This window comes from Phascolarctos cinereus, unplaced genomic scaffold (assembly GCF_003287225.1).
Source record: "Phascolarctos cinereus isolate Bilbo 61053 unplaced genomic scaffold, phaCin_HiC Scaffold_4;HRSCAF=312, whole genome shotgun sequence".
NCBI classification, from domain to species: Eukaryota; Metazoa; Chordata; class Mammalia; order Diprotodontia; family Phascolarctidae; genus Phascolarctos; species Phascolarctos cinereus.
In genome coordinates, this window is record NW_027555847.1 from 668,269,822 (window position 1) to 668,292,894 (window position 23,073).

General features: G+C 37.2%; 1 protein-coding gene across 1 annotated transcript in view; it reads left to right on the forward strand.

Annotated features, from left to right (window-relative positions):
* The window catches only part of GATAD2A (GATA zinc finger domain containing 2A), a 218,302-nt gene that overhangs the window by 158,025 nt on the left and 37,204 nt on the right, over nt 1-23,073 (forward strand). The window contains 1 exon segment of the mRNA XM_078154032.1: nt 20,952-21,081. Within this exon segment, the coding sequence (XP_078010158.1) occupies nt 20,952-21,081 (130 nt within the window).

Consider the following 23,073-nt stretch of genomic DNA (forward strand, 5'->3'; position numbering starts at 1 on the left):
AAACTGCCTGTTCATATCCTTTGACCATTTATCAATTGGGGAATGACTTGTATTCTTATAAACTTGACTCAATTCTCTATATATTTGAGAAATGAATCCTTTATCAGAAACATTGGATATAAAAATTGTTTCCCAGCTTTCTGCTTTCCTTCTAATCTTGGTTGCATTGGTTTTGTTTGTGCAAAACCTTTTTAATTTAATTTAACCAAAACTATCCATTTTGCATTTTATAATGTTCTCTGTCTCTTGTCTGTCTGGTCACAAATTCTTCCCTTCTCCAAAGATCTTGACAGGTAAACTATTCCTTGCTCTCCTAATTTGCTTATGATGTTACCCTTTATGTCTAAATTATGTACCCATTTTAAACTTATCTTCGTATATAGTGTGAGATGGTGGTCTGTGCCTAGTTCTGCTGCACTATTTTCGAGTTTTCCCAGCAGTTTTTGTCAAATAGTGAGTTTTTATCCCAGAAACTTGAGTTTTTGGGCTTATCAAACAGTAGATTACTATAGTCATTGACTAGTGTCTTCTGTACCCAGTCTATTCCACTGATCCCCCACTCTGTTTCTTAGCCAGTACCAAATAGTTTTGATGATTGTTGCTTTATAATATAATTTTAGGGAAGAAAGACTTTTTTTGTTTTGTTTTGTTTTTTGGGTGAGGCAATTGCAATTAAGTGACTTGCCCAGAGTCACACAGCTAGCGAATATTATGTGTCTGAGGCCAGATTTAAACTCAGGTCATCCTGACTCCAGGGCCATTGCTCTATCCGCTGCGTCACCTAGCTGCCCCTATAATATAATTTTAGATCAGATACAAGTAGGCCACCTTCCTTTGCATTTTTTTTCATTAATTCCCTTGATATTCTTTACTTTTTATAGTTCTTCAAGATTAATTATTTTTCTAGCTCTATAAAATAATTTTTTGATAGTTTGGTATCTCCTATGGACTTAATTACCATCTCTTTGCTAATGATTCTCAAATCTCCCTGTCCTTCCTTAACCTTCTTACCTCCAATCTCACATCTCCTGCTGCCTTTGAGACATCTGGAATTCAGTGTTCAGTAGATATCATCACCTCATAGTTGGATTATTGTAGTAGCCTCTTGGTGGGTCTGCCTGCCTCAACTCTGTCTCTACCCAATCCATCCTTCATTCAGCCTCCAGAGTGATTTTCTTAAAGCTCAGGTCTGATCATGTCACTGAACTACTCAGTAAACTCTAGTGGTTCTCTGTTGCCACCACAATCAAAGACAAAATCCTCTGTTTATGTTCAAAGAGCATAATAACCTGTCCCCTTCCTACCTATCCAGTCATATTCCTCACTCCCCACCACATACTCTTTGATCCAGTGACACTCAAGCAAGACTCCATCTCTAGGATCTGGCCATTTTCTCTGGCTATTCTCTGTCATTGGAATGCTCTCCCCATCTCTGCCTCTTGGTTTCCCTTAAGTCCCAACTAAAATTCCACCCTTTAGAGAAAATCTTTTTCAACCCCTCTTAATTCTGTTGCCTTCCTTCTGTTAATTATTTCGTATTTATCTTTTATAGAACTTGTTTGTATGTACTTGTTTGCTCGTTTTCTTCCCCATTAGAATGTGATCTCCTTGAGGGCAGAGTGTCTTTTGCCCCTTTTTTTTAATCCCTAGCACTTAGTATAGTGCCTTACATGCCTTGCACACTGTACGTACTTAATAAATGTTTATTGACTGCCCTTTCTGAATTGACCTCCCTTCTCCAAATCCTTGCCATCCTTTCAATTCTAATTCAAGTCCCACTTCTATATGAAAAGGTGTTTTATTGATCTCCAGTGACCCTGCCCTTCCTTCCAGCTTGTATGGTATTTTATAAGTACTCAAATGTGTGTGTGTCTGTGTGTGTAGAGATATATACATGTATGTATTTACTTTATTTGCTATTTATTCTAGATTGTTTTTAACTATCTTATCTTCCTAACTTGATTATAAGTTTCTTCAGTTCAGACAGTAGCTTAGAGTTTTTGGTATCCTCTCTAGCAGCGCTGCTTCTTCTTTTTTTCCCCCTTCCTTTTTTTATTTTAGACAAATGCTAAAACTTAAATACATAATAAGAAAAGAAAAAGAAACATTGTAAACTTAAATATAAAATAAGAAAAAAATGCAAAATGTTGTGTGCACAGCAGAACGTAGGAAAGGATTCAAATTATGTGGTGATAACTTTTCATTTCAAGAAAGCCTATATATTAAATACTGTTCGTTATGTTGAAAGCTGTCCATCTTTTCTTTGCTTCCTTGTAGGTTTTCTTTTGTTCTCTGCTGTACACTTTTTACTTTGTATTTTTTTCCTCCTTCCTCCGCCCCTTATCCACCACCTCAAGGCTCAGTTGAGCATTGGATATATCTATATATATGCATGTATTGATATATACATATACTTATACATATATACACATACATATATAAACATATACTTTCCCTAAGATTCTACTCCTAATGTTTGTTTTTATGTTTGTGCATGTCTTTATTTTTACTATCTCAGGGGCAGCTAGGTGGCGCAGTGGATAGAGCACCGGCCTTGAAGTCAGGAGGACCTGAGTTCAAATCCAGCCTCAGGCCAAACACTTCACACTTACTAGCTGTGTGACCTTGGGCAGGTCACTTAACCCCAGTTGCCTTTTTAAAAAAAAAAGCAGCTTTACTTTTACTATCGATACCTTACCCTCCTATTATTTAACCTACCCCAACTCCAGCAATCCCTCCCTTATCCTCCTATTTCCCTAAATCTAAACCCCCTTCTATATCTCCCTTTTAACCTATTTCCACACCCTCCCCTCTAAAGATCCCTCCTTTATCCTTCCCCCATCCCCTTAGAGTACTATTTCTTTCTAAATTAAGAACACATTTATACTCTTCTAAATATATATGTATTTTCCTCTGTTAAACCCATTTCTGATGAGAGTAGATTTCCAGAACAGCCCCCTTCCCTCCCTCAACTAATTCCTCTGTGTTGGTTCTTCCTCTTGCACCTAATTTGTAAAAGATAATTACTCTTTTAGCTGTACTTGAATGGTTTTACTTTTTGAAGTCATATCATACTCATGTCTACCCCAGTCTTCCTTATTAGTTACCTAATTACTAGTAACATCTTAGACATAGGTTTTACATTTTTCATACATAAAAGGTTAACATTTTATAGTTATTTAATTCCTTGTAATTGGTCATTGTTATGTATGTTATATTTCTCTTGGCTCTTGTATGTTAAATCTTCTATCAAGTTCGGGGTGGGGTGTTTTGGTTTTTTTGTTTGTTTTGGTTTGGTTTTTAACAAAGACTTGAAAGTCTGACCAAATGTCCTTTTTTTTTAAAATATATTCAGAATTATACTTAGCTTTGCTGAGTATGATATTTTGGGCCAGAAGCCCAGTTCTGTTGCTCTTCAATATACGGTGTTCCAAGACCTGTGATCTTTTAGTGTTGTCAGCTGCTAGGTCTTGTGTGATTCTGACTGTGGTACCACCCTATGTAAATTGTTTTTCTTGTTGCTCATAATATTTTGTCCTTGATCTGGGGGTTTTGAAATTTGACTAGAATATTCCTGTGAGTTTTCCCTCATAGGATCCCTTTCAGGTGGTGATGGATTTTTTTCATTTCTACTTTACCCTCTTATTCTAATGCTTCAGGACAATTTTCTTTAATTATTTCTTGTATTATTGTGTCAAGATTCTTTTCTTTGATCAGAACTTTCAGGTAGTCCAATTATTCTTATGGTTTCTTTTTTTGATCTCTTCTCTAGATCTGTTGTTTTTCTTAGGAGGTTTTTCACATTCTCTTTTATTTTTTAATTCTTTATATTTTATTTTTTTATTTCTTCATCTCTTATAACTTTGCTGGATTCCCCTTGCCCAATTCTGATTTTCAGGGAGTCATTTTCTTAAGATTCTGGATCTCCTTTTCTAGTTGGTTGACTTTCTTTTCATAATCTTGTTGTTCTTGTATTATTCTTATTTTTCTTTTTAATTATTCCTCAGTCTTACTTGATTTTTCCTTTTTAAGTCTTTTTAAAGTTCTTCAATGAGTTCTTTTGGGGCAGGTAACCATTTAACATTACTCTTTGGGATAGAAAAGGGTTTCTTTGCTTCAGTATCCTCCTCTGAAGACGATCTCCAGTCTTCTCTATTCCATAATAGCTCTCTGTGGTTGAATTCTTTTTGTTTTGTAATAATTTAGTCTTAGAGTATAGGGGGTTAGCCTTCTGACCTTGAACTCAAACCAAGACCTCCAGCCTCCTGTAAGTGCCCACAGCAGAGGCATCCCCACCCCACTGCCTCTGTACTTACTAGGCATGGGCTGGTTCCTTCTTGCCTCCACTGCATGTCCTCAACACAGCTGGGTCTGGTGTTCCTTGTCAGCAAAGGTTCCCTCAATCTTCCCCGGATTAGACGCCCAACTTCCCTCACTGACCTGGGGATAAAAGTTCTGTGGCTAAGGCAAAGGCAGCCTCCCAAACCAGCTAACCCCAGGGCTTGCAGCTTGTTGTGTAAGCAGCTTGCCACTTGTTGAAGTGGACCCTAGCCTGAAGGTGTTTGCTCTTCACAGGGAGGAAATCTTGTCCAGGATTTTTCTTCAGATCTTGTCCAGTTGGCCCAGGATGACCTCTCTTCTACCCCACTCTTACTTGTTTTCTTGACTCTGTGTTCACCTAGAGGCACCATTTTATCTCTTTTGTAGAGGAAAATCTTAAGCTTGAAATTTTCTGACCACCTCTGTCATCTTCCCAGAATCCTTTCAGCAGGGCTTTTAAACTATGAGTTGAGACCCCATATGGGTCTCAAAAAATTTGGCAACAGTAAAAGATGTCTGAATACACAATGACCAAAAACTCAAAATCAAATGCGTAATGAATCCGAGGTGTTTCTGGCAGCTTTTACCCATGTTGGATCAAGCAACTTCATTGCAGCCTTGATTCTGAACACAACCTATGTGCAGTTTGCACTGTGCATGCTGTCAGGCCACACAGTGCCAGCAAACACTGACAAAACATGAAAAGAGGTCACAAGGGGGAAAAGTTTTAAGAAATCCTGCTCTATAGCATGTATTAAAAGCAGCATGTTGTAATGGATAGAGAACTGGCCTCAAAGCCAGGAAGATCTGGATTCAAATTCTGACACATACTGTATGACAAATACTGACTGTATGGCTGTGGGTCACTTAACTACTTGGTGTTCTATGCAGCTAGAAGTTGCACAGCAGATGCAGACTCGGCATTAGTAGAGGAAATCATAGGTTCATCCTCTGTCCTTATTTCTGTGGCACATAGCATAAGTTCTTCTAGGGCAGTGGCACACTTTTAGACTTGAAATATATTGTTAACTCCCTCAGTACTGAGTTGGGGAGAGAGAGGGATAGAATACCCCCAAAATAAAGGAAGGAAGTTTCATTGTAATTGTGGAGCAAAATTGAGGAAATTAATCTTTTGTTGGTTCGTACTGAAAAGTACAGCATATAACACATATGTCTTAAATACCAACATAATACCATGACGATAGGAAACTATTTAATATGATTGTACATGTATAGCCTATATCAGATTGCGTGCCGTTATGGGGAGGAGGGATGGGAGACAGGAAGGAACAAATTTGGAACTCGAAATCATATAAAAGTTAATATTGAAAAGTATATTTGCATATAACTGGAAAAAATGAAATACTGTTAAGTGAGGGAAAATATCATGGAAGTAGCAAGCACCATTGAGCATAACCTTCCTTGTTTTTTTGCCTTTCCAGATGTTATTAAGTCAGAGGGTCATTGTACAAAGTTGTCACTATTGTTAAATTTTTCCAGTAATCTTCTGTTGTTTTCTGTTACAAGCATAAGGGAGAGCCTTTAAGGTGATAGTTTGCCAAATCAAATGCAGTCCCTGAATTAAAGTTGTTGATGGTTCAAAAGAGCACTAGAAGAAGTTCATTGTGGACAATCTTCTGTGTTCAGAAGGGCATTGTGAATGCGCCTTTCTTTGGTACCATCTTATATTTTCTGCTCTGGTGTGAGGTGAGAGAGGACAGAAAAGAGATCTGGCAAATCCTTTTCCTCTCTTTTGGATATAGTAAAGTCTTTATCAAGGCATGGATTCTACCTTTCTGAATTCCCTGAGTGTAGTGAACCAACTACTTTTAGCTTTTATACGGCTCCTTATTATATTACATTCCTCTCTCTTCCTGATACCAAAGATATATTCCATAACCTAATTCTCTGGAACATATATCTTGATGGCTCTTTGGAAAAGCATGGGTAATTCAGTGCTTTGTAGTTTATTTTAACCATTTGTGCTGGAAGTATAATAACCTTAGACTCAACTAAATGGAAAAAATTCTCCAAGGGAAAGACAGGCACCTGAGGCCTGTCAAAATGGATTAAACCCAACCTCCCTTATTGATTTTTTTTTATTACTAGTAGTATTTAAAGTACACTGGTCCCATATAGGATTTCATCCATAAAGAAAAAATCCCCTAAGGGCAAAAAGAATCCAGTACTTACTGCTGTTGAAGAGAAGAAAAACTTTTTATATTTGTGAAGCAAATAATATTTTTATATTGTAATTTATTGCTGATAAACTCTCCTACTTAGATTAATTCGAGACGATTTTTCATCTGAAAGTGTGTAGTACACCAGAATTTTTACTACAAAGACTCCAAGATAATGTAATGTTTGTTGATTAAAACTTGCCAGAACAATTTATAGTTGATTGTGTGAGATATAATCAGTATATTAAGTTAACAGATCTCTTGACAGTTATTAGACTTGGAATGGGCCTTATAACTTTTAAAAATGTCAGCACTAGAAGAGGACATTAAAGGTCTTCAAATTCAAACCTGTCATTTTACAGTTCAAGAAGTGGATGGAGGGCCTAAGTGGGGAAGTGATTTCTCCCGGAGTCTTAGACATTGAATTCATGGAAGTGTCAGAGATAGGAACTACATATCCTTACTTCTTCAGCCAATGCCCCTTTCTTTGGTACTGTCTTTACATTTTCTGCTCTGGTGTGATGATGATGAAAGAGGACGGAAAAGAAATCTGGCAAGTGCCTTTCCTCTTTGTCTTTTCGTCATGGTAAAGTCTTTATCAAGTCACAAATTCACTGACACAGTCATTTGTTCTTGCGTTGATATGATGAAACATATTGTTAAGAAGTTACAGGGGCCCTGAAGTCAGGAGGACCTGAGTTCAAATCCATCCTCAGACCAAACACTTGACACTTAACTAGCTGTGTGACCCTGGGCAAGTCACTTAACCCCAGTTGCCTAAAAGCAAAAAAAAAAAGAAGTTACAACAGTGAGATCGCTGAGTTATAAAGCTTCCATAAATTATTCTGTATTCATCATGAAATGAATGGATGGATGAATGACAAAAAGAGAAAGAAATAAAGAGCATTAAGTACTAAGTGTGTGCACTGTACTAATTATTGGAATTAGAGATACAAAGAAATAGTTCCTACCCACAAGGAGCTTTCGTTCTAATGTGTATATGAACCTTGATGTTATTCATACACTTGAACTAGCCAATCCAAAAGCCTTTAAAAAGAGACACAAGTAATAATCATTAGTGCAGAGAGATAGGGGGTTAGGGGAGGAGGGGAAAAAAAGAATGTCTGAGGAACAGACACAGACCTACCCACTAGGACTGAAAGCTAGGACAGGGTTTCCTGGACATAGGTCTGCATTTAGAAGCCATCCAGATTTAAGAAGTTAGGATCTGCAGGAGGGACAGGAGTGGTTTTATTTAATTACATCATACTAAGTGTTTACTTGTACTTCAAGGATCTGTGGGGGGGGGTGTATGTACACACACACACACACACATACACACATATACAGACTTACACAGAGATACTATGATCCTAGGTCATAAATCTTTGGCTGAAAGTTACCCTAGAAGCCATCTAGTCCTACCCACTCATTTTACAGATAAGAAAAATGAGGCCCGGGGAGGTTCACAACTTGCTAAAAGTCACACAAGTAGTAATCCCAATTCTCTTTCTCATTTGAAGTATATCTCAAATGTTATTTCCTTCTAAGATCCTTCTATGATACTGCCAGTTGAAAGTGAGTGATGTCATCTCATTTCATAGCATATTATACAATTTATACAGATTTATGTAATTACTATTGTTAACTACATTTATTTGCATATATGTCACATCTGTCCCTACTGTTTTCCCTACACTATGGTCCCTAGGCTCATGGGAAATAGTAAATTGTCCTTTACCAGCTGAACCAGTGTATAGTTATCATTAAGTTGTATGTAAAATTAAATTTAGTCAAATTTCTCCCCACGAAACATTTTCTTATCTATTAGATTGTACTCAAAAGAATAAGGGAGTACATGACCATCTTTTAGACTTCTTCCAAATTAGGTAGCATCAACCAAAAAACCAGCAAATAAACGGACACACACTATCCCTCAAAATATTTTTTGGCTAGCTGTCTACTTTCTGAATAAGCTAAAAAGGGGTACTTTTTCATGGATCACATTTAAAATCACATTAAAATCATTAATTTTGTTATGAAAAATAATTTGCTGGCACTTCCCACTTCTGCCTGTGATGTTTTTTATGTTTAAAATACTTCATCCTTACTCCTCTGAATTCTTATCCATCCTTTAAAGCTCCACTTAAATGCCACCTTTTCAAGGAACCTTCTCTTGACTCCCACTCACTTCCCCAGCTTCACTTTCAATAATAATCGTTCATTCCATTTCCAAACTCATAAAGCACTACAGTTATACCTTTCTAAAGACAGTTACGTTTTATTTTACACTATAGTTTTTTGTATTATCATATCCTTCCTACTAGGTGGCATAAACTCCATGAAAAGCAGGATCATGGGGGCAGCCAGATGGCACAGTGGATAGAGCACTGGCCTTGGATTCAGGAAGACCTGGATTCAAATGTGGCCTCAGACACTTGACACTTACTAGCTGTGTGATCCTGGGCAAGTCACTTTACCCCATTGCCTCGCCAAAAAAAAAAAAAAAAGAGGCAGGATCATCACTAAACTAAACTTTGCAGATGCCACAAAGCTCAATACAAGTCACTAGCTCTATACACAGTATTATTCATGTTGAATCAAATTGCAGTTCACTGTTTCACTGACTCTTGTGTTAAGAATACTTTGTATTAGTATAAAAATGCTTACAATTACAGATACTTTTATCATAATCATCTTATGAGGTAGGTGATTCAAGTACTACTATCCAGGAATCATTTTCCACATAGAATGGAAGTGATTTGCTCAATTTTGTCTCAACATCAAAATGAACGTTTATGTTAAACATAGATTGATTAGGTAACCAATCTTTAGGTGCATTGGGCTTTCATTTACTTATGTGTCTTGGCCCTCCTCTAAAACTACCCCAAATCCCATGCAACTATTAATTACCGCTATATGTTATCCAACAGGTATTTGGTTAAATTTCACCTTCCTTCCAATAAAGACTAAAGTTTAAGATAAAATTATCTTTTTTGTTGTTGTTTAATTGCACATTGATAAAACAGCAGATCTTTGAAGTACAAGCAACTACAGCTCTATACATTGGAGTTCATAAGGATGTTGTTGAGTCTCTTGTCTTTGTGGTTCATGCTACAGCCCAGGGTTTCCCCCAGTAATGCCAGAATTTGATTATTATTTAGGTCGTCTTCTAAAAACCACAGTAAGGGCTTTCAAGAACCATGCAAGTGCTATAATGATAGAATATATGACAGGTGATGGCAAGGTGGAATTGGGATGGAAAAAAGAGCTGGTAGTCTAGGAAGACACTGCTATTCCTAGGGTTCTTGAGCTTTCTTATTTGCCCATTTATTGGCAGGTAGTTAGTGGGATAGTATTAGTAGTAGCAGACAGGGATGGTTCCTTGTCCACAAGGGTTGCCCTCCTTGGCAATGGCTTTGGTAGTCAGACTAGAAACAGGGACCAATGATCATAGTAGCCAGCTTCTGAATGTTTTGCTTTGATTTAACCAGGTAGTTTGACTTGGTTACATTATGAGCAGCTGTGGTATAGTGAAAGCACTAGTTCTGGTTTTTACTGTGGAAGTTATTGACGATTGGACCATGAGAAAGTTAGGCCCAATTGCTTCATCTTTGCCATCAACCTAGTCGTCTCTGAGGTTCCTTCAAGCTCCACATTCTGTGGTCCAAGTTCTGAAATCCCATCCAACACAATATGTTATGTTATAAGGTTCTTTCCAGCTTTGAACAGGTTAGGTTCTAAAATACCTTCCGGTTCTGAGAGTCTGTGTCCTCTGACTTCTAACTTTCACATGCTAAGGTCTCTGGATTTTTCCTGATCACATTTTTCATTTAAATTTTTTTGTTGTTGTTTGTTTTTGTTTTTATGAATACTGCTGAATGACTCACATCTTGGCATTATACCTGTCTTAAATCATGCTGTTATACCATGTGGCTTTCATAGACTCTCTGATACCCAAAGAACACATAACTTGTAGTGGAAATTATTTTTTGATGGATGTACATGTGCTAAAGAAACAGTTTTTTATTTCTTTAGGTCTCTGGTCAACCAAAGTATTTTGTTACCACATACTTCCATTTCCATTTTTCTAAATGTAAGCTTTTTTTTTAAAGTGAGTTCATGACAGAGGAAGAGTTTTATTAGTAATAAAAATAGCACTGCTCTTTGAATTCCAGCGTCATTGGGATGTTCTAGAATTTTGAAGCACTTCCTCTAAAAACAGCTGCTTCTTTCTCTTCCTCCTCCTCCTTTTAAAAGAATACATTTTTTTTCCCATTGCTGAATTTCAGGTCAGGGTGTTTTTTGATTGAACAATTCGTGTCCCTTTTCTATAAATAAATTATAAAGGTACAGTTAATCCAGGAAATGGCTACTGTTCTAAGGCTACTCCTTTAACTTAAGTCTTCTCCATTTTCTTATATTACCTGAACCCTACCTCATTTCACAAAATGAAGGCTGTGCGTCACAGACTGGTTGTAACTGGTTGTTGCCATGGTTTTCAAGTTAGAAGGAATAGTTAAAAAAGGTTCACATGACCAGACAGGAAAAATGCCTTTGTCATGTGACTTTTGATGGCTCCATTAACAGAAAGGAAGTTAGCTCTTTTGTAGCTCTTAGGATGCTGTGTGATAATTGATTGGAAGTTAATATCACTCCTGCTAGACATAATTATTGACATTTATAGACATATTCTTATATAGAGATATGTTCTGAGATTGCTGTGCTTAAAACATCATTGAAGTGTAATAGTCTTCCCCACTTACCCATGCCTTCTTGAGTTTGGCAAACCTGATTTCTGTAATGGAAATGTCACACTCTTTTGAGTGTGACATTTGATGCATGGCTTCTGTTGCCTAACATTATAGATCATCCTTTAGTCTGGGCATGGAATTATTCCAGGGTAGAATTGTGGTTTCTATTCATTGGCATGTCATATTTAAAATATTCATGGAAAAAAGATAGTACTAATGGCAGTAGGATCCTTACCTGTTTATTTATTTGATGTTTATAGATACTATGAAAAACCTGTAGGCCTTCTAAAAGAGCATTGGACTGGGAGTAAGGTTATGGGTCCAGGTCTCAACTGTACCATTTGCTATTACCTTGGACAATTTAAATCTTCTCTGAGCTACTACTTCCTCATTTGTAAAATGATGGCCTTGGGCTAGATGACTTGTAAGTTATCTTTGAGCTATATGACATTCCATGTTCCAAGGCCCTTCCAACCCAGACAATCTCTGATTTCAGGAATATGTTGATTTTTCTTCACCTTTGAAATGAGATTTTATCAGAGCCTAACCACAAGCTCCAGAGAAGTCTGTATGCCAGAGCATTATACTAAGAGCCTGTGGACTCTATGTAAATTAATAACCCAAACATTGGATTTGTAGCCTATATCCTGTACTGAATTCTGTCAACAAAACATAATGACCTCATCCACATTCGTATCAATAAATTCAATTTGCTCCTTGAAAATTTTATTTGTAAATGTATAGGATATCTGTATTACAGAAATGAAGTTCTAATTGTTCCTTTTTCTTGAAAATCAACTGAAGTGGTACCACAAGCTCTCATTTGAAATCTTAGCCTCTTGGAAACATTCAGCAAAGTCAGTAAAAATTCTTGTGATGATATAGAGAATATTTTGCCTTCTAAATTCTTATCAGCTGCTGTGGGGCAAAATTCTTTTCAGAAATTTACTTTATTAAAGTCAGACTCAAGATTGGGATTTTAGTCAATTCTATTTTTTGTTTCTATTTAATGTGAGAGTCCCAGGATCAAAGACCAAAAAATTCTAGTAATATGGGTATTGTGTGAGTCAAGACTCTGGTTACGGCTGATGGACCAGTCATAGATTCAGAATGTTCAGAAGACCATTGCCACTTCTGCCAATAACAGAATGTATGGCCTTGAACAAATTCTTTGTACTATTACTGGGCCTTTATTTCTTTATCTGTAAAATGAAACTGTTGGACTAGATGGTTTTGTTTTGGTTTTGTTTTGTTTTGTTTTAGTTCTTTGAGCTTGATCATTCTTTGTTCTAAAAGTCCCTCCTGTCCGTATTCTGTAAACTTTGTTCCTTATTATTGAGGGCCTTAGGACCAAAGACGGTTGTTCAAAGAGTGACGCATTCTAATGGAAAGGTAGGAAGAATTTTTATTTGAAGAGGAGAAGAAAAAAGATTACTTCTTTAATAGTTTGAAGGGTTTAATTTGTTGACTCACTGCGCCACCTAGAGGAATCTATAATGCAACTATCTGTACAGTCTTGGAATTCATGTAAAATTAATGACCCCTGTTAACCATTTTAGCCTCTACCTATATACTCTTTATCGTGAAAAGGTGATAAAACATGTGTCTTGTTCAAATAAAAACTAGGAACATATTTTCTTCTCCAGATCATCTCATGTTTTCAGTGTATTGGATGTTAACAATGTAACAAGTCATAAAGCTGTGAATTTCCAGCATTGTTCTTTGCATATTCTTCATGAGAAATGGAATTGTTAAGGATGTGAGTGATTACATGATGAATGGTCACAACTTAAATGACTTTTTTTTCTAAGTGCTTTGTATTTCTTTTTTGAAATAAGTTCTTATTAATCTTTTCTGTTTCTTAATCACCATAGTTATCTCAAGTTTCCCTCCTTCTCCCTCTCCCACACAATTATCCCATACAACTAATAGTATTTTTTAGAGAGGAAAAAAAGTCAGCACAAATGATTGATAAATTGAAAAATTCCGAAAACACGTGCAATGTGTGACATCTGTGGACCTCCCACCTTTGTAAAGGGATAGGTTGCAGTATCTTCCCATCTCTCTTCATTCAAGTCCCATTTGATTGTTAAAATTTTGTTACATTTACTTTTGGTTTTGTTTTTTGTCATTCTTTCCTTTTACATTGTTGATATTTTGTTACTCTGTGTATTGTTTTCTTGGTTCTGCTTATTTCACTCTGCATTAGTTCATATAGCTCTTTCTATGCTTCTCTTTATTCATCACACACATCATTTCTTACAATACAATGATATCTCATTACATCCGTGAGCCATAATTTGTTTAGCCATTCTCCAGTTGATGGTCATCTACTCTGTTTCTAATTCTTAGCTATGAGAAAAGGTGATGCTATATAAATATTTTGGAGTATGTGGGGATTTGTGTCCTTAGCGACAGCTTCGTTACTGTGTAAGTCTAACAGTGGAGTTTCTGGTTCGAAGAGTATGGATATTTTAGTCACTTTATTTGTATAATTCCAGATCGCTTTCAAAAATTGTTATGCCATTTCACAGCTTCACCAACAATGAATTAGTGTGCCTGTCTTTCCATAACTCCTCCAGTGTTGACTGTTGCCATGTTTTGTCATTTTTGCCAATTTGCAAGATACGGAGTAAATCCTGAGTTGTTAGCATTTCTCTTATTGGTGATTTGGAGCATTTTTTGATGCGATTGTGAATAATACTTTGCAGTTCTTTTGAGAACTGTTTATTTATATTCTTTGACCATTTGCCCATTGAAGAATGGCTATTAGTTGTGTGTGTGTGTGTGTGTGTGTGTGTGTGTGTGTGTGTGTAAGTATGAGGGGTAGCTAGGTGTCACAGTGGCCTAGAGCACCAGGCCTAGGGTCAAGAAGACCTGAATTCATATCCTCTTATACTTACTAGCTGTGTGACCCTGGGCAAGTCACTTCACCCTGTGTTTGCCTCAGTTTCCTCATCTGTAAAATGAGTCAGAGAAGGAAATGGCAAACCACTCCAGTATCTTTGCCAAGAAAACCTCAAATGGGGTCATGAAGAGTCAGACATGACTGAAACAACTGAACAACTGCAATTGTGTGTATAAATTATTTATATATCTTACATATCAAACCTTTATCAGAAAACTTGGATAGATTTTTTTTTCCCATTTGACTACTTACCTTCTGTTATGCTAGATATGTTTATGTTGTGTGCGCAAAAGCTTTTTAGTTTCAAGTAATCAAAAGTATCCATTTTATCTTATAATTCCCTCTGTCCTCTTGTTTAGTTAAAAATATATCTCCTGCTTATAACTATGAGAAGTATATGGTCTGTTTTTCTCTTTTAATTTTTTATAGTGTTATCTTTAATTTTAAGGTCAAGTATCCATTTAGAATGTATTCTGGAATATGGTATTTGGTCTTAGCCTGATTTCTGCCAGACTGCTTCTAGCTTTCCTAGCAGTTTTTATCAGATAAAGATTTTTTCCCTAGGTAATTTATGTTTTCCACTTTATCAGACACTGCGTTATTGAGATCTTGTTTCTGATACTTTGTGTTTCACACTATGCATGGTGCTATGAGGGATATAGTAGAAAGATAGGAAATGATATTTAAAGGTTGGTAAAGAGCTTTATCTCATTTGACCATCACAACAACCATAGATGTGGTTTATTATTCCCATATTCCAGATGAGAATTTAAGACTAGGAGAGGTTCAGTGTCTTGCCTTAGGTCATACAGCTGATAAAAGAAAGGAATTGAATTTAGGCCTTCCTAGGAGGTTCCTTTTAGCCATAAATGTGTACCTCCTCCCTATTCCTTAAGGCTAATGATCTCTGTATGAGCTATTATATTCATGTAGTTTATATTATTTTTTTACATTCATATATTGTGCATTATAATTAATGTATAATATTAAATATTTGTTATATAGTTATTGCAAATTATATATATATGTAGTATATGGAGGGAGCTAGATTGCTCAGTGGGTAGCATGCTGGTCCTTGGAATCAGGAAGGCCTGAGATCAAGTCTGACTTCCGACACTTAGTACCTGTGTGACCCTGGGCAAGTCACTTAACCTCTGTTTGCCTTAATACACAGGAGAAGAAAATGGCAAATCACTCCACTATCTTTGCTAAGAAAACCCCACGGACAGTGCTGATGTATGTTTCATGGGGTCATAAAGAGTCGGTCGTGACTGACTGAACAAAAACAAATATATATAGTATATTTCCTCCCCGTTAAGTTGTGATATTCATGAGAGCAAAGAAGGTGTGTTGTAGACTCTCAAAAGTTGAAGAACCATCAGAGTTCCCCTAGTCCAATGTATATTTAAACTGGAATACTCTCTATAACAAAGTGCTTTACATACAAAGGGCACTTAATCCTTGTTGGTTAATTGAACATTCCCCAAAAGTAGTTATCTAGGTTGTTCTTGAACACCTGCAGAAGCTCAGAATTCAGCTAACTCCCAAGATGTTTCATTCTACTTTGATCTATCTGTAATTTTTAGAAGGTTTTTCCTTATACTTAGCTGAAATTTGCTTCTGTACAATGTTTTTAAGGCCAAATAAAACAAACATAAATGGCAGCTCTTTTATTTGAAAATAGCTCTTCTGTTCTCTGCCCTCCAACCTCCGCCCTCAGCCTTCTATAGGCTGAGCATCTTTAGTTCTTTCAGTTGGTCTTATGTCATGGGTTCTAGTTTCCTAATCATCTTGATCACCCTCTTAACTGTCCATCCTAAAATGTGAAACCCAGAACTGAGCATAATATTTCAGGTGTGGTATGATCAAAAACCAGAATACAATGTCCCTAGTCCTTGAGTTTTTGCCTCAGTCCAAGGACTCTAGGATGAAATTAGGTTTTTTTTTTGATTTCCATGTAACACTGTTGATTCATATTGGGCTTTTAATATCTCAGAACCCCCAACTCTTTTTCACAGAGATTGTTTAGTCATGTTACCCCAGTTATATCTGAACACAATATTCTTTTACCTATGGTAAATTATTAGTAGACATTTATTGAGTGATACTTTATGTATTTTATAGAAATGCCATATTTTGAAATATATTTTATTTGTGTGCATGTCTTATCACCCCTACTAGATTATAATATTCATGAAGATAGACACAGAGTCTTAATTATATTTTATTTTTATTGCCCCTCTTGCCTTGCACAGGACTTTACACAGGGATGATACTTAATAAATGTTTGTTAGATGGCTTATAGAAATAATTTTAAGCAGGACCAGATCTGGTTCCAGTACTGTTTACCACCCCTGTCCTTTTCCCAGGAACAAACTGTATTTCATACTGTGTACTTAATTTTTCATCTGCTACTCACTCTAACCTCTATAGCTAGCAAATTTTCTCCACCCTATATTAATTGATTACTAGCCACAAAGGAGAAAACTATCCCCAGCTCCAAATTCCTGTTCTCTCGTTCTTCTCCTCAACCTTACCCCACTAAAACCCATCTACTGTCTTCTGGAATTTCCATTTTCCTAGACCTCTTTCTCTCACTTTCCTTCCATCCACCAGCTCCCATTAATAATACCTTACCCTTTTTTTACAGCACTGGCTTTGCCCAGACCTCTCAATACACTTGTCATTGAGGAGGTATTGGAATACTCCTTGCCCCTGTAGCCACTTCCAGACTCTCCATTTAGCACCATCATTCGGCAACCTCTCTTTATTTGAAGGTCATAATGTCAAAAATTTCCATCCAGTCCAGATGACTATTGTATACCAGACCCCAAGTTATTCTCCCTCCTATCTTGAGAAGTACCTTACCTAGCTCACCATCTTTCCCTTGTCAACTGCTGCCCTTATAATAGGGGACTTCAACATCCATACTGATTCTCCTTCAAACTCCATAACTTTTATTCTCTAATACCATGATCTATTCCTTTATTCCACCTCAGCCACATACAGGGATTTTCACATACTGCATCTCAGCATTACCCATGAGTGTTGCAGTTCCCTAATTTAAAACTCAGGCATTCTTCTATCCAACCATAGCCTGCTATCATTTTATCTCTCCCTATGTCTTGTCCTTCATAAGCATGTTCTTCACCCCCAAGGAGAATTCCAGTCTCTACTGCTCTCTAGTACTTACTCAGGCTAGTACCCCTGCTCTGACTTCACTTCGTTCCTTCTGGAATCTTAATCCAGTAGTTAGCCAATCAGCTCTTAACTGTCTTCTGTTCTCACTTCCCTTTCTCCCCTTGCCCTCTTGATATGCCTTGCCGGACCTTAGCCTTTGCTTATTCCAGGCCTTTCATGTCATCTGCTCCTATTCAACAGTACAGAGCTGAAGGAAGTCATTATACATTATAAATTCATTTTATCCAACTTCAAATTGAGCGCTCACTGTAGCAAGGCAGTCTTTTATTCCTTCTTTAAGTGCTAGGCATTATGTTAGGCATAAATGATACAAGTACAAAGAATGAAACAGCCCCTATTTGTTAGGAGTTTGCATTCTAATGGAGGACAAGTACAAACAAAAATATATATAGCATAAATATAAAGTAATTCAATAAAATAAGTATGTGAATGTGTATGTAATCATTAAATACTAAAGTGAAAGTTTGGGAGGAAAGAGAGATCACTAGTTGAAGGATTAGGAAAAGCTTTATGTAGATGATGGTACCTGATTAATCTTAAAAGAAGAGAACTCTTTGAGGCATAGGTAAGGAGGTGACTGTACTCCAGGCATTGAGCTGAGAATGGCAAGTGCAAAAGGTGTAGAGATGAGGTAAAAGTGTAGTTTCTGAGCAACAGAGAGAAGAAAATCAGTTTGACTGAATTGGAAAGAGGAGCTGGTGGGGAGGGGGATTTGGAAAGATTGGTGACTATGGTAAGTAGGGCTTTAAAAGCAAAGCAAGAAGACTTTGTATTTTAACTGAGACAAGAGGAAAATTGAGGAAAATTGAGTAGAGGAGTCACCTGCAAAGTAAAATTACTTTGACAGCAATGTATAGGATGCTTGGGAGTGGCAAGAAACTTGGAGCAGAGAGACCAATTAGTTAGTTATATAGATAATGAAGGCCTAAACTCATATTGTGACTGTGTAAGTAGAGAGAAGGGGTCAGGATGTGAAAGATGTTGCGAGAGTGGAAACAAGATTTGGCAACTTGATTGGATATGTGGCATGAAGATGGAGAATGAGGAGCCCAGGATGATAACAAAGGTTACCAAGCTGGGAGACTGGAAGGATGTTGATGCCTTTGACAGAAATAGGGAAGTTAGGAAGAAGAGAAGGTTTGAAATAAAGATAGTAATTTCAGTTATAGATATATTGAGTGGGGAAGAGAGTAGGACTGGTTATCAATAGGAGAGTTAACCTGCATAATTGTGAAGATAGTTAAACCCATGGGAGTAGGGAGAGAAAGAGATTTTTATTAAGCACCTACTATGTACCAGACACTATGCTAAGTATTAAGAATATAAAGTTTAAAAAAAAGTCCTTGTTCACAAGTAACTTGCAGTCTAATGGAGACAACATGCCAACATCTATATACAAAGGATTTATATAGGATAAATGGGAGGAGAGAGTTCAAGTTGAATGCTTTCAATTTTCTCAGTAAGGAAATGATGTACTCTAGTTGAGACAGAGGAAGAATTATGGAGAATTTGAAGAGGGAAGAGTTTTTGAATAGCTTTTGTGGGGAAGGAGGTAGAGAATTAGGAAGGAATAAAAGGAATGCCTTTCTGAAGTGGGGACTCAGTTGAGGCTGGTCAACATACATTTGTAATGTAATCAGTCATCATCATGCTGGCTTGCTGTGTTCAACTGCTTCTGAGTAAGAAAGGTCAGGGAGGGGAATGGTTGGAATAATTCAGGGCTGAAGTTTGGTAAAAGAAGAACAGTGATAGTATGATAGGAGAAGAGGATATGGATTCAAGCTAGATACTAAATTTGAGAAAATTTATAGTGGAGCATATAGTATAGTTACCATGATTTGAGTTGAGTTGGAATGTCCTGGACAGCCTCCTTTCCTGGACCTCACTCCTGACTGATGACTTCCTCTCCCAAAGCACTCTTTCAGGAAAACCTCACCCATGCTTCACTTTACTCCTTTGCCTACTTCCCAGTCTCCTTTCTAACTGCCTTGCCCACTTGTATACCCTTTCTCTGATACTCTTTGGCCCCTGGGGGTGGTTATTTCCAAGTTCCAGAGCTTTGAACTGTGGTCAAATCAATTCAGTTATGATCTCCTGGATGGGATGTGTGAATACCCTGTACCTCCAGAGACTCAGGTCTTTAGGGTTTAGGGTCTTTCTGGACCAAAGGGACCTTCCCTGGCCACTACTCTCTTATGTGTGTAGTTTTCCCCAGTAGTATATAAGCTCCTTAAGGGATGGGACTATCTTTATGTTGTTTGTATACCTAGAGTTTGGCCCAGTGCTTGGCTCATAGTCAGTGCTTAATAAGCATTTCTTCATTCATTTTTAATTCATTCACTAAAGTTCAGATTCCTCTCTTAGCCATTTAAGCTCCTTCATAGGCTGATAGCTCCATCTTTCTTTTTTTTTCTCTTTTAAAATTTTCTTTTTCATTATGAAACTAAGAATTATCAACATCATAGCTTCTACAGGATGACTTTCCAGGTTCCTACTAAACAACATCCTTATAACAAATATTAATAGTTGTCTCAGTCTGCAAAAGGTGACCGTCAGAAGATTTTGGGAGGCTCTGTTAGCCTGCACTATCTCCACCCTACCCCAACCTATTTTCTGACTTTATCTCACATGTCTCCTCCTCAGGTACTCTACTATAAAACTAGACCTTTCTATCACCGTCATGTTTCCCACTGTGCTACCTCTATGACCCTGGAATACCTTATTTAACTCTTTCCTCCATCTCTTCTGTTAACATCCTGTCCTTCATTGTCTAGCTCAAATACTACCCCTTTCGTGTTGCCTTATATGATTTTTTTCTCATGTTCTGTCTCTTTGATACTCTTCTTCTGCACTTAACATAGCAATTTGCTGGTAAATGTTTAACATCCAGCTTTCTGGGGAGAAAATATATGCTCAAGACACATTTTTAAATTTAGTCTACATGATTAACATTTTCATCATTATTTAAATCTAGATAGTAAGCAAAACAATAAATCAAGCCCTGCCCTTTATCATTTATCAATTTCCACACTAAAAATTTAACAAGTGAGAGCCAATTCAAGTGGACTCCAGCACACACCTGACCTAAACACATAGTAGCACTGAGTTGCCCCCCTGAAGCACTAATACATTTTAAAAGTATCTCGGTCTAATCATCTCTGCTAGAGTATAAGCTCCTAGTAGGTATAAAGTAGGAAGAAAGTGGAAGTCATAGGATCTTTAGGGCTGGAAGGGACCTTCAAAATCATCTAGTTTGGCTCCCTCATTTTACAAATGAAGAACATGAGGCCTGGAGGAGGGGGGGGAGATTGACTTGTGGTCTCATAGATTTGAACTAAGATTTGAACCCAGATCTTCTGACTCCAAATCCAGTATTCATTCCACTATACCATGTTACCTGGCTAGTGTCCTTGCCTTATTTTAATTTCTGGTTTTCACATAAGATTATCAACAAGTTGATCCAGAGGAGTTGAAAGAAAATTATTTTAGGAAAGTTTTAGAGCCTCAGGCATACTGTTGTGGGGAAGTATGGAATGTTCTAAGTAGAAACTTGCTTTCTGAGTGACCTATTTTCTCTCTACTTTTCAGTGATATGAAGCCAGAGAAGAGAGTTCCTTCACCTGATATTATAGTGTTATCAGACAATGAGCCTTCAAGCCCTAGAATGAATGGCTTAACAAAAATACCACTAAAAGAGACCAACACCGAAGCCCTCATGGTGAGTTTGGTGTTTTAATGTCTTCTCTAGTTCTACCTGTTAAAAAGTATCAAAACGCAGCGCCTAATTATTTTGATGACATTAAACTGGAACTTGGAGCCACACAGTTCAAGAACTATTTCCAAAACTGTTCTCACTTGGTCATGAATATGTCACATCTGACAACTTGGAGCACCTTTGGTGCCAGGATTAAAGTTCTCTTGAATTGTGTATAAGAGTCCATTTTGATCTAAAAAGAGAAAGACACAGCTCATGTTCACAAGGAACAATTAGATGTAATTTATTGATGTTAAAATAAAAGGTATATTAAGGACACATGAAAGTCTTTGACTTAGCCATTCTGGTTCTTTTTGTTCTACCTTGTAATAGGTAATAACCAACATCTATATAATGCTCTAAGGTTTATAAAACATTTGACAAATATTATGTCTTTAAATCCCCACAGCAATCCTGTAAAGTAAGTGTTGTTGTTATCCCCATTTTACAGATGAGGAAACTAAGCTTAGCTGAGAGAGGTTTAGTGACTTGCCCAAGGTCACTTAGCTCCTGAGTGAAGCAGGATTCGACTCCAGCATTCTAACCACTATTTCACCTAGCTGCCTCCTTACACAGTTGAGTTCAATCTAGAAGCCTAGTCACCTCTTCAAAGACTACACAATAACCTTAGTGACTCCAGAATGTTGGAATTTGTACTCTATCTTTGGGTAAGCAGGACCCTAGGTACCTTTGAATACACTAAACGTGAATAAGCTGGATTAAGATTGCATATAGGGACTGGTAAAATTCCTCTGATGCTCAGTATATCGTTCTGTATCAAATTTTTTGTTAGTCTACCTCACCTCAGGAAAGGGCCTAATCTGACTAGACTGCTTGAAGTCAACATGCTTTTATTAAGGCCTTACTATGTACTAGACACCATGCTAAGCACTAAGGATATTAACAAAAGGTAAAAAATAGCTTCTGCCCTTAAGGAGCTCACAGTCTAATTTGGGAAGACAGCATGCAAATAACTATGTATAAGTTATGTAAGGATATACTTGTGTGAATTCCAGGTATGGGGGATAGCCAGTGAGAATGTAGAATATGGAATATCATATTCAAGGAACAGCAAGGAGGCCAGAGATACTATAGGAGATTATGAGGGGAATAAGAAGACTGGAAAGGTGGGAAGAGGCTTTTAAGAAGTGAAACAGGATTTTATATTTTATTCTGAAAGTATAAGGATCTGCTGGAGTTTATTGAATGAGGAAGTAATGACATGGTCAGACCTGCACTTTAAGAATATTTCTTTGACAGCTGAATGGAGGATGTACTGGAGTAGGGCTGTTGAAGTAGTCCAAGTGTGAGATAATGAGAGCCTGCGTCCTTTGGAGGAGAGGAGGGGATATAGATGAGGGATGTTATAAAGGTAGATTCAACAAGACTTCACAACAAACAGAATGTGGAATTGGGAGGGCTTGGGAGAGGACAAAGAAGAGTCAAGAATGACATCTAGGTTATGAGCATTTAGCACAGTGCCCAGCACATAGTGGGTGTTTATTGATTGATTGATGACTCAGATGCAGGCGGTGCCCTCAATAGAAATAAGAAAATTAGGAAGAAGGGAAGGAAAGATGAGTTTAGTTTTGGGCGTATTGAGTTTAAGATCTCTATGGGACATTCAATTCAAAATGTCCAGTAGGTAGTTAAAGAGGTAAGACTAGAGGTCGCAGAGAATTTAGGGCTGGATATGATAATCATCTACCTAGATATGATAATTGAATCCATGGGAGCCAATGAGAATTCCAATGGAAATACTCTGGAGGGAAGAGAGGACCTGGGACAGAACCCTGGAGCACATCCATAGTTAACAGGCAAGACCTAGGTGAAGATGCAGCAAAGGTATGATCAGCCAAATAAGAGAACCACCAAGAGAGGGCAGTGTCAGGAAAACCTAAAGAGTAGAGAATATCAAAGAGGAAAGGATGATTAACAGTATCAAAAGCCACAGAG